The sequence below is a fragment of the Anabrus simplex genome, chromosome 3 (assembly GCF_040414725.1).
Source record: "Anabrus simplex isolate iqAnaSimp1 chromosome 3, ASM4041472v1, whole genome shotgun sequence".
Lineage (NCBI taxonomy): Eukaryota > Metazoa > Arthropoda > Insecta > Orthoptera > Tettigoniidae > Anabrus > Anabrus simplex.
The window spans coordinates 362,937,688-362,954,917 of record NC_090267.1 but is presented as its reverse complement, the minus strand read 5'-3'; the positions used below and the strand labels follow the sequence as shown (position 1 = coordinate 362,954,917).

Here is a 17,230-nt window from a genome sequence, read left to right as displayed (position 1 = left end):
TACCCCCACAAAATATGCATTTGAATATGCGCAAAATACTTGTAACAGTAGCTCTTTTTTTATTTTATTTTGGAAATGAATGGAATAGAAGAGGCTGCCTGGCCGAGGCCGTAAAGCCGTGGTCGGTTAACCCGGAAGGACATGAGTACAATTCCTCGTCAGAAAAATGAAAAATTTAAGAAACGGGAGTTCCACTTCCTCAGGTCCAAACGGCCCTGAGGTTCACTCAACCTACACAAAAGAGTACCAGGCAGATTTGCCAGATTTTGGAAATTCCAAAAAGGGAGAGTTCTTTTCTCAACATTAAATATTTACGTAGGGACTATTAGAAGGGAAAACTGGTTGGCCCTATGGGCAGGGTAAAATTAATCATTACAAGCAATAATTTTCCTCATTTATATCCATTTTAAAATATTGATTATACTTGTAGAAAACTGCAAAGAATGCCAGCCGTGAGGTCCAGCCCTATCCCATCTCCCGAATGCAGAGGCGTAGGGCCATGGCCATGCTCTGTTGGCCGGTCGAAGTGCAGAGCTGTTGGACTACGGACCAGCCATGGCCACTTATGGTCCGAAACCCACTCTGCATCTACCGACACTCTACGGTACTACTACTAAAATGTTTTCATTCCTCCCCTGAAGGGGGAGGCGGGCGTCTTAGATGGTGACGCCGTCTCTCAGGCCGGGAGATTTGTTACGGTGAAAGAGATGCACGGAGAAGGTGAGGGGGTTGGCGGCCGTGGCCTATACTAGGAACTATCCCAGCATTCGCCTTAGTGCTGGAGAATGGAAAGCCATGTGGAAGCATTCTCAGAACCGCCGACGGTTGGGGCCAGCCGTGAGACCAGCCCTGTTCCGTCTCCCGAATGCAGAGGCGTAGAGCCACGGTAGAGCCGTGCCACCCCTCCTCTGCTCGGATGGCCGGTCAGAATGCAGAGTTGTTGGACCATGGACCAGCCGTGGCCACTTGTTGGCCGAGAGCCACTCTGCATCTGCCGACCACTCTACGGTAACGCAAGCCAACGCAAGAATGGACAGTGAGCGCTGTCTTCGTTAGGGTTTTGGTGAGAAACGATATAGAAAGGACCGTGATTGTAGCGGGTGATCTCACTTTACCAAATGCCAGTTGGGAAGGTAATGCGAACGACAGAAAACATGACAAACAAATGATAAATAAGTTAATCCGGGAAGGACAGCTGAATGAGAACGTGATGGAACCCCGAAAAATGCTGCTGCTGTACCTTAGTTAAGGCTACGGTCGCTTCCTTCCCATTCCTAGCCCTTTCCTATCCCATCGTGCGACGTAAAGCATATTGTCAAAACAAAACAAAACAAAACAAAACAAAACAAAACAAAACAAAACAAAACAAAACAAAACAAAACAAAACAAAACAAAACAAAACAAAACAAAACAAAACAAAACAAAACAAAACAAAACAAAACAAAACAAAACAAAACAAAACAAAACAAAACAAAACAAAACAAAACAAAACAAAACAAAACAAAACAAAAAAAACAAAACAAAACAAAACAAAACAAAACAAAACAAAACAAAACAAAACAAAACAAAACAAAACAAAACAAAACAAAACAAAACAAAACAAAAAACATGCGATCTCTATAGATAAAGTGAAGCAATAGATGTCATTAGTGATCACAAAGCTGTTTCCGTCGTAGTTAAACATAAATGCGATAGAAAGGAAGGTTGTAAAAGTAGGACTGTTAGGCAGTACCACATGGCTGATATGTCATGCATGAGGGAGTTTAAAAAAAGTAATTATGATCGGTGGAAAATGGTAAATACAAATGTAAACAGACTGTGGGATGGGTTTAAAACAGTTGTTGAGGAATGTGAGGGGCTGCCTGGCCGAGGTGGTAAAGGCGTGCTCGGTTCGCCCGGAAGGACGTGGGTTCGAATCCCCGTCAGGAAGTCGTAAAATTTAAGAAACGAGATTTCCACTTCCGGAGGTCATATGCCCTGAGGTTCACTCAGCCTACACCAAAAATGAGTACCAGGTTAATTCCTGGGGGCAAAGGCGACCGGGCGTAGAACTAACCACTCTACCCCATCACGTGCCGGGGTCACGAATAGTGGATGCCTTTGCCTTCCACCACTCCAAGGGCCTTCATGGCCTGTACGGAGATGACTTTGCTTTGCTTAGCTTTTGTTGAGGAATGTGAAAAGAGTTGTGTAGCTTTAAAGGTGGTAAGGAATGGTAAAAATCCGCCATAGTATAACAGAGAAATGAGGAGACTAAGAAGGAGGTGCAGGTTGGAAAGAAATAGAGTTAGAAATGGCAGTGGAAATAAGGAACTTACTAGGAAACTGAATCTAACAAAGAAGTCAGCTAAGAATAACATGATGGCAAGCATAAATGGCAGTCATACAAAATTTAGTGAAAAATGGAAGGGTATGTATGGATACCTTAAGGCAAAAATAGATTGCAAGAAGAATATGCCAGGAATCATTAATGAACAAGAGGAGTGTGTATGTGAGGATCAACAAAAGGCAGCAGTCAGCAGTATGTAAAGATTGTTGGTTATAAGGATAATGCCCAGATAGAGGCGGTGCCTAATACTAACGAAGTATTGAAATTTAGCTATGATGTCAAAGACATTTTCAATAAAATACAAAAGTTGAAAACTAGAAAAGCAACTGGGATTGATAAGATTTCTGGGGGTATATTAAAGACAATGGGTTGGGATATAGTACCATATCTTATTTGATTACTGTCTACATGAAGAAGCTATTCCAAACGCATAGAGAGTTGATATAGTAGCTCCTATGTTTAAAGGAAAGGATGATAAACGTAAAGTCGAAAATTGTAGGCCAGTCAGTTTGACATGTGTAAGCTATGGGAAAGCATTCTTTCCTATTGTATTATACATGTTTGCGAAATATTACTAATTGATTCGATAGAAGGAAGTTCGGCTTTAGAAAAATTATACTGAAGATCAACTTGCAGGATTCCATCAATATGTTGTTGCGCCTAAACAAACCGCTATGTGATAATATTTCAGCTTAGAATTCTGACCAGAAACGGTTCTGTCATCTAAGGTTCAGTGTTGAATAAAGTACATCAACGATTTTTCGTTCTAAGTGATACATGTGCTATGGGTCAGTTTTTCTCCCCTCAACATTATCACATAGCGGTATTTTGAGGCGCAACGACGATATAGCAGATATAGCAGGAATTTGAAGGCGCTCAAATTCGTCAGCCTCGTATCGGTAGATTTACTGACACTTAAAAGAAATCCTGCGGGACCAAATTCCGGCACCTCGGTGTCTCCGAAGCCGTAAAAGTAGTTAGTGGGACGTAAAGCCAATAACATAATTATTATTATCAAATGGACTGTATCGCTGTTGACCAATCTAAGGCGTTATAGAGGGTAGATCATGGGAGACTGCTGTCCGACTCGTTGGCTGAACGGGTTCGATTCCAGGGCGGGTCGGGGATTTTAATCTTAATTGGTTAATTCCAATGGCACGGGGGCTGGGTGTATGTGTTGTCTTCATCATCATGTCATCCTCATCACGACGTGCAGGCCGCCTAGAAATAGAAAGACCTGCACTTGGCGAGCCGAACCCGTCCTGGGATATCCCGGCACTAAAGCCGTACGACATTTCATTTTTCATGGGAGACTGCTAGCAAAAATGAGTGCAACTGGACTAGAAAAAGGAGTGACTGAATGGGTGGCTGTATTTCTAGAAAATGGAACTTGGAGAATTAGAGTAGGTGAAGCATTATCTGATCCTGTAATCATTAAGAGGGGAATTCCTCAAGGCAATATTATTCGGCATTTATGTTTTCTTATGTGTGTAAATGATATGGGTAAATACACTGACTGACAGAGCAAATGCAACACCAAGAAGGAGTGGTCAGAACTTTATGCCAATTGCAGGGTAGACTGACGTCACTGAGGTATGCTCATGATGTGAAATGCGCCGCTGTGCTGCGCACGTAGCGAACGATAAATGGGACACGGCGTTGGCGAATGGCCCACTTCGTACCGTGATTTCTCAGCCGACAGTCATTGTAGAACGTGTTGTCGTGTGCCACAGGACACGTGTATAGCTAAGAATGCCAGGCCGCCGTCAACGGAGGCATTTCCAGCAGACAGACGACTTTACGAGGGGTATGCTGATCGGGCTGAGAAGGGCAGGTTGGTCGCTTCGTCAAATCGCAGCCGATACCCATAGGGATGTGTCCACGGTGCAGCGCCTGTGGCGAAGATGGTTGGCGCAGGGACATGTGGCACGTGCGAGGGGTCCAGGCGCAGCCCGAGTGACGTCAGCACGCGAGGATCGGCGCATCCGCCGCCAAGCGGTGGCAGCCCCGCACGCCACGTCAACCGCCATTCTTCAGCATGTGCAAGACACCCTGGCTGTTCCAATATCGACCAGAACAATTTCCCGTCGATTGGTTGAAGGAGGCCTGCACTCCCGGCGTCTGCTCAGAAGACTACCATTGACTCCACAGCATAGACGTGCACGCCTGGCATGGTGCCGGGCTAGAGCGACTTGGATGAGGAAATGGCGGAACGTCGTGTTCTCCGATGAGTCACGCTTCTGTTCTGTCAGTGATAGTCACCGCAGACGAGTGTGGCGTCGGCGTGGAGAAAGGTCAAATCCGGCAGTAACTGTGGAGCGCCCTACCGCTAGACAACGCGGCATCATGGTTTGGGGCGCTATTGCGTATGATTCCACGTCACCTCTAGTGCGTATTCAAGGCACGTTAAATGCCCACCGCTACGTGCAGCATGTGCTGCGGCCGGTGGCACTCCCGTACCTTCAGGGCCTGCCCAATGCTCTGTTTCAGCAGGATAATGCCCGCCCACACACAGCTCGCATCTCCCAACAGGCTCTACGAGGTGTACAGATGCTTCCGTGGCCAGCGTACTCTCCGGATCTCTCACCAATCGAACGCGTGTGGGATCTCATTGGACGCCGTTTGCAAACTCTGCCCCAGCCTCGTACGGACGACCAACTGTGGCAAATGGTTGACAGAGAATGGAGAACCATCCCTCAGGACACCATCCGCACTCTTATTGACTCTGTACCTCGACGTGTTTCTGCGTGCATCGCCGCTCGCGGTGGTCCTACATCCTACTGAGTCGATGCCGTGCGCATTGTGTAACCTGCATATCGGTTTGAAATAAACATCAATTATTCTTCCGTGCCGACTCTGTTTTTTCCCCAACTTTCATCCCTTTCGAACCACTCCTCCTTGGTGTTGCATTTGCTCTGTCAGTCAGTGTAACTGGAATCAGAGATAAGGCTTTTTACGGATGATGTTATTCTATACAGCGTAATAAAAAATTACAAGATTGTGAGCAACTGCATAAAGACCTCGGCATGTTGTGAGATGGACAGAAGGCAATGGTAAGATGATAAACGGGGTTAAAAGTCAGGTTGTGAGTCACTAATAGGAAAAGTCTCCTCCGTTGTAATTACTGTTTGATGGGGTGAAAGTTTCTTATGGGGACCACTGTAAGTACCTAGCTGTTAATACGCCTATAAGGAAAGGTCTTCATTGAGGTAATCACAAAAACGGGACTGTAAATAAAGATTACATATCTCTTCACATGGTTATGGAGGTATTTAGGGGTTGTAGTAAGGATGTAAAGGAGAGGGTATATAAGTATCTGGTAAGACCCCAATTTGAGTATAGTTCGAGTGTATGGGACCCTCACCAGGACGACTTGATTCGAGAACTAGGAAAAATCCAAAGAAAATCCGCTCGAGTGTTCTGCGTGATTTCCGATAAATGAGTAGTCTTACGAAAATGTTGCAAACTTTAGGCTGGGAAAACTTAGGAGAAGGGAGACGATCTGCTCGACCAAGCGGTATGTTCCGAGCTGTCAGCGGAGCGATGGCTTGGAATGACATTAGCAGATGATTTGTTAAAAATGAAGCCATGTTTTCCAGTGTTGACTTAGTTAAATGTAGCAAAGGCTTTTCAGTCTGTCAAACACATAGCAAATATAATGTAAATTAAAACACTAAAAGCATATCTGTAAAACACACACTAACATACAAAGAATGACATGTTTCGTTCTACAAGAACATCCTCAGATTCTATCAAATCACTTAAAATAAGCTTATATATGTACAGTATTGTTTACGTAGCGTAAACTTGTCAATGATAGAGAGATGAGTGATAACATGAAACAGTAATGACAAAAAATAAATTATATACAATTATAATATAGTGAAAAACTTACGTATTTATCTAGACTGCCGATGTTAAGTCTGTTGTCACCAAACACTATTTCAGGACTGTCATTTTACATTAGCAGATGAATACGTTCGTGTGGCGTTTTTTAAGTAGGAAAGATCGCAATATGCAGATAAAATTGGAATTCCAGAGGACAAATTGGGACAAATATTCTTTTATAAGGATAAGAAGTGCCTTTGTTGGCGGGACCTAGTGTTTACAGTGCACTATGTCTTCTGGTATAGGCTAGAGCAATTTTGTTTCTTTCATAGATCTGTCTCTGTCTTATCTTTGGCTTTGACAAAATGAAAGTGACTGAGGTATGAGTGATGCTAGTAATGCCATTCCATCTGCAGCCAGTCCCTGCTATGAATTGTGTGAAAATATTGCTCATAGGGTCGGTTGGTGCATGCATTTCAGTAGGCTTGGCAGACCGATATGTAATAGCAAACTTCTGGCTCGGTGAGGAAAGCAACGGGAAACTACCTCGCTCCTCATTGCCCTAGTACGCCTCTTCTGTGACGCCTAGGCCATCTATGACAGCTGATGGCGGAGCTGTTGAGGATCCAACCAGCCTTCGGGCTGAGGACTAAACATACATACATACATACATACATACATACATACATACATACATACATACATACATACATACATACATACATACATACATACATACATACATACATACATACATACATACATACATACACACATACATACATACATACATACATACATACATACATAAGGATAAGAGTTAGGGATTGGTATAATTTATCATAGGAGATGCTCGATAATTTTACTTTTTTTTTTTTTTTTTTTTTTGCTATTTGCTTTACGTCGCACCGACACAGATAGATCTTATGGTGACGATAGGATAGGAAAGGCCTAGGAATGGGAAGGAAGCGGCAGTGGCCTTAATTAAGGTACAGCCCCAGCATTTACCTGGTGGGAAAATTGGAAACCACGGAAAACCATTTTCAGGGCTGCTGACAGTGGGGTTCGAACCCACTATCTCCCGGATGCAAGCTCATAGCTGCGCACTCCTAACCGCACGGTCCAAATTCTTTAAAATTATTTAGGAAAAGACTAGGAAAACAACATTTAGGGAATCTGCCACCTGGGCGACTGCCCTAAATGCAGATCATTGGTGATTGATTGATTGATTGATTGATTGATTGATTGATTGATTGACTGATTGATTGATTGATTGATTGATTGATTGATTGATTGATTGATTGATTGATTGATTGATTGATTGATTGATTGATTGATTTATTTATCACCTTACAGCCAAGATCCCGCTTGCGACAGTCATGTCTTTGGTCTACTGTTAAAAGCCCATCGATCAAGTGGTTCCTAATGTTGTGGAAGATGGGTTCCTCCATTGTAATAATGGTGTGTGCCCTCCGAAGTTGTCTGGTCCATGTCTTCTGAGTTGAGGCGACCTGCGCGACTGTGGAAATGGGGCTCTCCCTATGATACACCCAGCTTAAAATCCGGCCGAGACCAAAGGCCAGCCTCTCAACTATATAGCCATGAGGAGTATAGAGATACTTGTTCAAAGTTGGGACAGGTGCCTGAACTGTGGGGTAGGTGACCTTCTGTAGACTCTCTTTTTTTTTTTTTTTTTTTTGCTAGGGGCTTTACGTCGCACCGACACAGATAGGTCTTATGGCGACGATGGGATGGGAAAGGCCTAGGAGTTGGAAGGAAGCGGCTGTGGCCTTATTTAAGGTACAGCCCCAGCATTTGCCTGGTGTGAAAATGGGAAACCACGGAAAACCATTTTCAGGGCTGCCGATAGTGGGATTCGAACCTACTATCTCCCGGATGCAAGCTCACAGCCGCGTGCCTCTACGCGCACGGCCAACTCGCCCGGATGTAGACTCTCTTAAACTATCATCAGTATGCTGTCGTTCTGATGTGTAGTGTACTGTATGTTGTCGAAGTATAAGTTTCTAGACGTCTGACTAGTTGGCTGAATGGTCAGCGTACTGGCCTTCGGTTCAGAGGGTCCCGGGTTCGATTCCCGGCCGGGTCGGAGATGTTAACCTTCATTGGTTAATTCCAATGACCCGAGGGCTGGGTGTCCCCAACATCCCTGCAACTCACACACCACACACATGGCAGATACCGCCCACCCTCATCGGAGGGTCTGCCTTACTATGACTGCACTCGGCTAGAAATAGACACACGAAATTACAAAGTTTTAGACACCAGTCAATATTTCAATTGAGCAAGCAATACATCTGATCTCCATTAAATAATCAGTGCAAGATAAGCGTTATAATAGGACCGATATTTCGTAGTGATGTGGTGATTGTTGTAATCATCAGTTCGTTCACCAGGAAGTATAACCGAAGGGACCACTGAGACCTTACTACCTACTTTTGAAGCACTGTACCGTATTTTAAACTCGTTTCTTGGTTAAACAATTCGATTCTCACGTAGCCTAATCTGGATAATATCCTCGAAATCTTTATGTCTTAGATGAAGGTTGTAGAAATGGCATACATTTGCAGAAAAAGAGAGGAATGGATATTTACCTCGAACTAGCTTATAGATTGTGGAATCTAGCCCAATCCTTAGAGAATTAACAGATGAAATGGAATGGTGTGTAGATTTAGCAGGTCTTTTGATTTGACGATTGCTGGCGACCTGCGCGTCGTGATGAGGATGAAATGATGATGAAGACGACGCATTCACCCAGCCCCCGTGCCAGCGAAATTAACCAATAATGGTTCAAATTCCCGACCCTGCCGGGACTCCTGTGACCAAAGGCCAGCACGCTAACCATTTAGCCATGAAGCCGGACAATTAACGGATACAATATATTAGTAAAAACGTTATCTCTAATCTTAAAACTCGGCCAGGTCAGGGATTTTTTACCTGGACCTGAGGGCTGGTTCGAGGTCCACTCAGGTTACGTGATTAGAATTGAGGAGCTATCTAACGGTGAGATAGCGGCCTCGGTCTAGAAAGCCAAAAATAACGGCCGAGAGAATTCGTCGTGCTGACCACAAGAACCTCGGGCTGAGCAGCGGTCGCTTGGTAGGCCAAGGCCCTTCAAGGGCTGTAGTGCCATGGGGTTTGGTTTGGTTCTAATCTTAAAGAGCCATCTCCGTACCGGTCACGAAGGCCCTTGGAGGAGTGGGAGGTCAAGGTTGCCACTATTCGTAACCTTGGCATAAGAAGGGAACTGCCTGAGTTGGATCCGAGTCATTTCAATGAAGCTTGGGTGAATAATCAATTAACATGGTAAGCTGGAGATGGCATGGCAGATATATATATACGCCGGGCTGAATGGCTCAGACGATTGAGGCGCTGGCCTTCTTACCCCAACTTGGCAGGATCAATCCTGGCTCAGTCCGGTGTTATTTGAAGGTGCTCAAATACGTCAGTCTCGTGTCTGTATATTTACTGGTATGAACAAGAACCCCTGCGGGACTAAATTCCGACACCTCGCCGTCTCCGAAAACCGTAAAAGTGGTTAGTGGGAACGTAAATCCAATAACATTATCATCATTATTAACCTATTTCACTAACGCTTACAGTATATGAATATATCATAATATTGGGTTTTTAATACTTCTGTATTGTTGAAATCAGGAGTGCAGAAATCCCGAGCGCCACGTTCCCGCGGTGACTGGCGCCTAAGTTTCGGTCCCCGAATATTTTTTTTCCATTTTTCATACTTTTTCCTCCTACCCATCAATTTGCAACAATAGCCCCGTGGTATCTGACGTGATGTTACTGAACAAGCTTATAACCACTCCACAATCTTCTCGAAAATAAATAACTCGAGACCAAGGAGAACAGGCTGGATAGTAAATGCGCGAAAACGTAAAAGAAATTCCGCAAAAATACTTTTTATTACAGCAAAAAATACGTTTTCACTACCGCAAAAGATTTCTACCTCCAAGCACAGTCGAGGATGTGTTTGTAGAGTTGGATAGTATTGTTTCCAATCACATTCAGTTAATTTCTTTCTAGACTATGTACTTGAAAACTATGTAAGTGAAGATGCTAAATTTCACTCTAATTTATGGGCCAGTCTACCAACAGATGACATTGGAACTAAAAATAGTGCGGAGTCGTTTCATCGACATTTAAAACAATTTTATAAACCTCACCCTTCTATCCATGAGTCTGGGGAAGCTTTAAAGCAATTGCAAAGTGAAACTTATCTGTACTTTACCACAGTGCATTATAAAAGAAAAATAAATAGATATGACCGTGAAAATCATCGTGTTGCTGCTATCGAATTTTGGGACAAATCTCAACGAGATGAATTACCGTTACTGGAGCACGTAAAAAGAATTGCACATCGGTTCCAGCCTATCCCACTTTAAGACAAGTGTTCCACCGGGGCAAGCAGTGTGCTGCACTGCCAGTTTTTAAGGTAAAGTTTTGTACCGGTACACTTTATATTTTGCGGTAAAGATATGTGCAATATTGCGGTAATGAAAACAGGAAATTTTGCAGTGTATATCCACGAACGAGAGAACTATAACAAATGGTAGTGGACAGTCGACGTGCATAACTCAGTTGCTCTTATATCTATTACAGCAGCAGAGCCTTTGGTGGAAAAATTGAGAACTAATTACTTCATAGTTACATGTAATGTAGTCAAAAGTACACTGTATCTCTGGTACTGAGTTGCATTTTAGTGGTTCTACGCGTATCCTTTATTATTATTATTATTATTATTATTATTATTATTATTATTATTATTATTATTATTATTCAAGTTTTAATCAATGTAGCTGAGGAAAATCAATACCGAGGTCAACGCTAAGTAGCGCAACTGGATTATTTGGTGGGATTCTTGCTGGGCCCTAAATTTTTGGACTGGCTCCTCAATTCAGAGAAAATTTCTGCACCCCTGGTTTAAATATATGAAATGTTGGCCATCGATAAACATAAACGTGTATGCTATTGAAAGAGTATAGCAAATGGTGCGCATTAAGAACTCGTGGTAAGGGAGTCATCCTCTGTTAGGAATACACACCGGCTAACAGATGGCTCGACACCCTAAATTGACTCTCCGGATCAGAGTGGAAAGACGCGCTGAAAATGCAATACAACGAGGTTCCTGTACGGGCCCTTCTTGGACTGCAGACACTGCAGTGAACTCAAACCCTAGCTCATGTTCTTGGTTTATGTCCACGGGGGACATGCTTAAGAAAGAATGTTAGGCACAACAGAATAAGATCTAGAATTGCAGCAGCACTCTCCCAGAAAGGTTACGAGATACACGAAGAGGTGCCATGTGTTGCTGACGGTAGAAGCAACCGGAGAATAGATATAATCGCAATTGACCGAGTAAAAGACTTTGCATACATTCTGGACCTCACCACTAGATGTGAGGTCAAGTTAAGTCGGCCAGCAGAGGTAGACGCGGAGAAAGCGAGTCATCTGTGAACCAACCAACCAACCAACCAACCAACCAACCAACCAACCAACCAACCAACCAACCAACCAACCAACCAACCAACCAACCAACCAACCAACCAACCAACCAACCAACCAACCAACCAACCAACCAACCAACCAACCAACCAACCAACCAACCAACCAACCAACCAACCATCAGTTACTTCAAAGAATCATACAACATCTCCTGTATACGGGTTGTAGGACTTTTCATCGGAGCAAGAGGAACCATATCAAATTCTCAGTTAAGTTTTTCAAAAGTGTGGGCATTCCCAAGAATCTGCACTGCGATTTAGCCGTCTTGGCCATTAAAGTCTCCGGCCAAATTGCTAGAAATCACCTATATAGTACTGCATACGAGAAGGATTAACTCCAGAAAATTCTTCATGGTTACACATACATTCAATATTCAAGTGTTATGGTATACTTTGTCAGATGTTGGCAGCCTATCATTGTAGGAAGTAAAAATAAAGAAATATAATGTATTTACACAACAAACGTGAAAATTACCGGAATACTGTTTAGAATCATATGGTGGAAAACCTATGTAACGACGACAGACGTGCAGTGATGTTCTAATGTATTAATTGGGCATCCTACCAAATTCGGTACACCACGTTCTATTTAAAACTATAGCACCTTCTGAGCCCAAGTTGGCAGGTTCAATCCTGGCTCAGTCCGGTGGTATTTGAAGGTGTTCAAATACGTCAGCCTCGTGTCGGATTCCGGTACTCATTTCTAGTGTAAGACTAGCTGTAGTACCCGTGGTTGACGTGACAATCATATTGCATGTGAAAAGTTATTTAATTCTCCAAGCTACTTTCCACCAATCTTCAGGCAAGTTGTTTTACCCGAGACGCAGCAGTAATCCCATCTATCGGAGATGAGTGACAGCAGAAGAGACAGATGGCATCACATGTTATTCTCGATCAGTTTTATTAGCTTTCGATATTGTAGTCCTGCACATTTAGTATTTGTCCGACGCTGTGATATTAGGGCATCTAATGTAATATTTCATAACTCTCTCTTGTCTTATTATTCAAGCGATCGTTTCTTTACAAATTTCCTCATTTTTATAATCATCTTCACAATTTTCCGTATTGATATGGACCGATGACCACACAGTTTAACACCTGAAGACAACCAAGACAAAAACCATAACCAGTTAACACGACTGAACAACATTTCCATGTTAGCAATGTTCTGTGTTGATACAGACAGTAAGAAAAGTCTAAATTCATGAATTCTATTATCATATTCGGTATGGCAAAACTGTATACGACATAAATGATCGGAAATTGTTTTCTCTATAACTTTTGTTACATAGTACTTTTCGATAGCACCAATAACATGGGTATTTAAAAACTACCTTTTGGGTGCCTTCCCCCAAACTATCATTTCATCCAGCGTGAATGAAATTATTCATAGCCTAGACTCTAGTGCCTTATTCCTGACTTTGCATACCGATCTTCACTAAATTCTATTCCCCCAATTTTTTTCGTGGTTCAGCGTTGATGTGGGCTTAGGGACAAAAACCGAAATTCATGAATATCTCTGTTATCATAGTCGGTACGATAAATATGTATAAGACATAAACGATCAGAAATTTAATTCTATGTAACTTTAGTTACGTAGTATTTATCGACAGGACCACTAATAACATAGATATTTGAGAATTACATTTTAGACCTTCCCCTAAACTACCTTTTTACTCAGCGGGAATACAATTATTTATAGCCTAGATTGTAATGCCTCATTCCCCGACTTTATATACCGATTTTCATGAAATTCTCTTCAGCCATTCTCTCGTGATGCGCGTGCAGACAGACAGACAGACAGACAGACAGACAGACAGACAGACAGACAGACAGACAGACAGACAGACAGACAGACAGACAGACAGACAGACAGACAGACAGACAGACAGACAGACAGACAGACAGCGATGACAGAAAATTTAAAAGTGCATTTCCTTGTTACTGTGGTCATGACCGATACAACAATACAATTCGTTTTAAATTCTGAACAATGTACAGACAAACTCTTATTTTATGGGAGATTCTGAGGGTCGTGTGGCTCTCCAGAAACCTCGCATTTATTTTTCGAGTTTCTGAAGGAAAATCGAACCCATTTTCTTTTCTAGGTGAATTGAGCACGCCTTTACCGTCTATGAGTTAAATTATCTACACGGAGGCACAATCCAAACTACACAGTAGGTGATGGAAAGGAACTTACCTGGATAGCGTTAGTTACATTCCATGCAGCTTGCCACTCGTTGATTTTCTTGCGACTCTTCCCCTCTCCGAATTCTCCACATCCACCTTCATCATCGAAGTCGACGCTGGTGAGGCTGCCATCACCACGAGACTGTTGGTAGCTCAGCTGACGCTCTATGAAACCATCTTCAGCAACCCCCCGGCCGCCATCTGCCGCCTGCCCATCTTCGCCGGGCATGGTGGCCATCTCGGTGCTTTCTCCCATCTGCTGAGCGCCGTCAGTACCGGTACCGAACTGAGCGAAACGGACTCTTTCTCCGGGTTCACGAGGGCGATTCCCGGATCCTGTAGCAGCATTCTTCACCAGGTCGAAGCACGGACTACTATCAGGAAGTGTGGCCTTCAGAGTCTCCCATGCCACGTTGATGGTGGCGCGTAGTGGGGGAACATGAAACCTTCCGAATTGGGCCATCGTTCACGAGACTTTAAAAACACACACTTCAAACTTTATTCACATTCACTGTACCATATTACAGAAGTTAACATCAGTTAGTAGATATTCCCCCTCACCTCCGCTTTTCTTCTGGGGCACAGTTATCTTTCAGCCGTGAAATAAAGATTCTCACCAAATAATCAATACCTATTTTTAGTCGGTATTACAACACCATAACTTTCCAAGTACGGTCTGAAAATTTTGAAATCTCTTTTGATTTATCACAAGATCATTTTACTGCACAAAACAAAATTACTTCTGAAGTGGTTTCGTACACACTTGGGAGCTTTGAAGTCACTTTAATATCCGCCATATCTGATTCGACATTCGGCAAGAGATAGGAAATGTAATTTCATGGCTTCAAAAATCTAGAGCAACTTGAAAATAATCACACTATATTTTCCGTAGATATTACAGAATGGCAGTTACTCACTTTTCGGTTCCACTTACTGTAACGTTCCTGAAGAGTAGATATTAAGTTCCTCATGCTTTAGTTTCATTGTCTGCAGATTGCACTGTACTACGATGTATGAGCGTCCAGTTTGACAACTTTCGATGGCGATGGAAGACAGTTAGCAGCCCTTGGTGTGGCGATGAGAGTGGGAGATTTGCGGCCGAGGGATGCTGGAATATGAAAGATGTGGACCGCACTCCCGAATGGATCAATTCTCGCTGCCGGCAGCTAGATTACAACGCCGCACTGGTTGCGGTGGGGCTAGGAACTAATCGTCCGATTCTGTTGTGGAATAAATCGTCGTGAGATTTCGCATCTGTCCAAAGGACGGTTTTCTGTACCCCTCAAATGTTCCATTTACATTTTAAATGACATTGATTGCTAAAGTGGTGAATAATGTATAAATGTGTTTACCAATATCTAATTTTCTAAACGACTACTGAAGAGGCATTACAAGCTTAAATTCATTATTGATAATTCCTTGTGTTGAAGGTATTTACATTAAGTTATATTTATTGTATTCAAGATAATACTTGCGTGTCTATATTGGAAAATTCATCAAGCTCAATACCAATCACCAGTTGCTTCCGGCTTAGCGGGAAGTCAAAACGTTTAAATGAGCTTTACGAAGTGGATCCTCGTGGGAATTCTTCCAAACAGCTCTTGCTGTCTTTTAACTTGTTGCAGGTGCTTTAATTCTAATGTACTAACCAAGTCAAAAACATTCTAAAACATGCAAAAGTAATCATTTTGTTTTCAGCTGCGGGGTTCAAAGATAGCTTTCCTGTGTAAAAAAAAAAAAAAACGAAACACTGATGAAATTCTGACATCCCACACACAACATAATTAGGATATCCTCATATTGTTTAAAATATTAACTTAGAACTGGGTTCTAGCTGGCTTTTACGAGATGTGTAATGATAATGACATATAAGCGTAGTAGGTCAATATAGTTTACAAAGCCATGCACAGCGTATTTAACTTTTGTCTCTAATCAAGCGATAATTTTTTCGTTTTATCGGAGCCTGCAGACAATTTAGAATACTTTTTAAATTATATAAGCTCAGTTTTGAAAAATAGGACTTTAAGTTGAAAATAAACAAATGTGAAGGAAAGGTAATGAAATGTAGTCAGGTGAAGGGAAGTGAGGTAGTTAATTTCAGATTATGAAATTACATCTTAAAAGAAATTAATACATTCAGTTAATTAGTTGTTAAGAAGAGTTCCGATGGTTAAAATATGTGAAAGGAATCACATTTTCGACTTACCTAGCAGCTGAAATTCTAACGTTTAAAACAACATATTAAGAATCTAGGAAGCGTGTGTATTTCAACTTCAAATAGTATTGCTGGTGTATTTTTTATAACAGTCATTAATAATAATAATAATAAAAATAATAATAATAATAAAAATAATAATAATAATAATAATAATAATAATAATAATAATAATAATAATAATAATAATAATAATAGAGGAGATACTGGGGTTGAACCCGACTGTCGGCAACCCTGAAGATGGTAATAATAATAGTAGAGGAGCTGTAAATTTTAGTCCTGTGTGTATTGTACATGCCGGCTCCTCGATGTAGAGATAGAGCCTGCCTCATACACGGAGGCCCCGTGTTCGATTCTCGGCTATGTCAGGTTTTTTTACCTGGATATGAGGGATCGTTTGAGGTCCACTCAGCCTACGTAAGAACAAGTAAGGAGCTATCTGACGGTGAGATAGCGACCCCGATATAGAAAGCTAAGTATGACGGCCGAGAGAATTAGTCGCGCTGACCACATGTCACCACGTAATCTGTACGCCTTCGGTCTGAACAGCGGTCGCTTAGCAGGCCAAGGCCTTTTAGGGTTGTAGTGCGATGGGGTGCGTGTTTGTTTATGTATTGTATGGACTGTAGGCCTATAAGTGACTATGTGTATACAGTATGAAATGTATCAATCATCAATTACATCTGCCACCCAGGAGGAAGATTCCCTATCATTTGTTTACCTAGTCTAATCATTTCAAAGAATTTGGAAGTTTATCGAACATCTCCCTTAGTGAATTATATTCAAATACCTAATTCTTCGTCCTATAAACAAATATTTGCCCCACCGAGCTCGATAACTGCAGTCGCTTAAGTGCGGCCAGTATCCAGCATTCGAGAGATAGTAGGTTCGAACCCCACTGTCGGCAGCCCTGAAGATGGTTTTATGTGGTTTCCCATTTTCACACCAGCCAAATGCTGGGGCTGTATCTTAATTAAGGCCACGGCCGCTTCCTTTCCACTCCTAGCCCTCTCCTGTACCATCGTCGGGCCGATGACCTTCGATGTTAGACCCCTTAAAACAACAAGCAGCAGAGTACCATCGTCGCCATAAGACCTATCTGTGTCGGTGCGACGTAAAGCAACTTGCAAA

The 17,230-nt window shown here is 42.4% G+C and overlaps 1 protein-coding gene across 1 annotated transcript in view; it reads right to left on the bottom strand.

The window, feature by feature from the left end:
* The window catches only part of VGAT (vesicular GABA transporter), a 32,363-nt gene extending 18,016 nt beyond the window's left edge, over window positions 1-14,347 (bottom strand). The window contains exon 1 of the mRNA XM_067144514.2: window positions 13,895-14,347. Coding sequence (XP_067000615.2) covers window positions 13,895-14,347 — 453 coding nt within the window. The remainder of the gene's footprint in view (window positions 1-13,894) is intronic.
* Window positions 14,348-17,230: the final 2,883 nt, after the last annotated feature.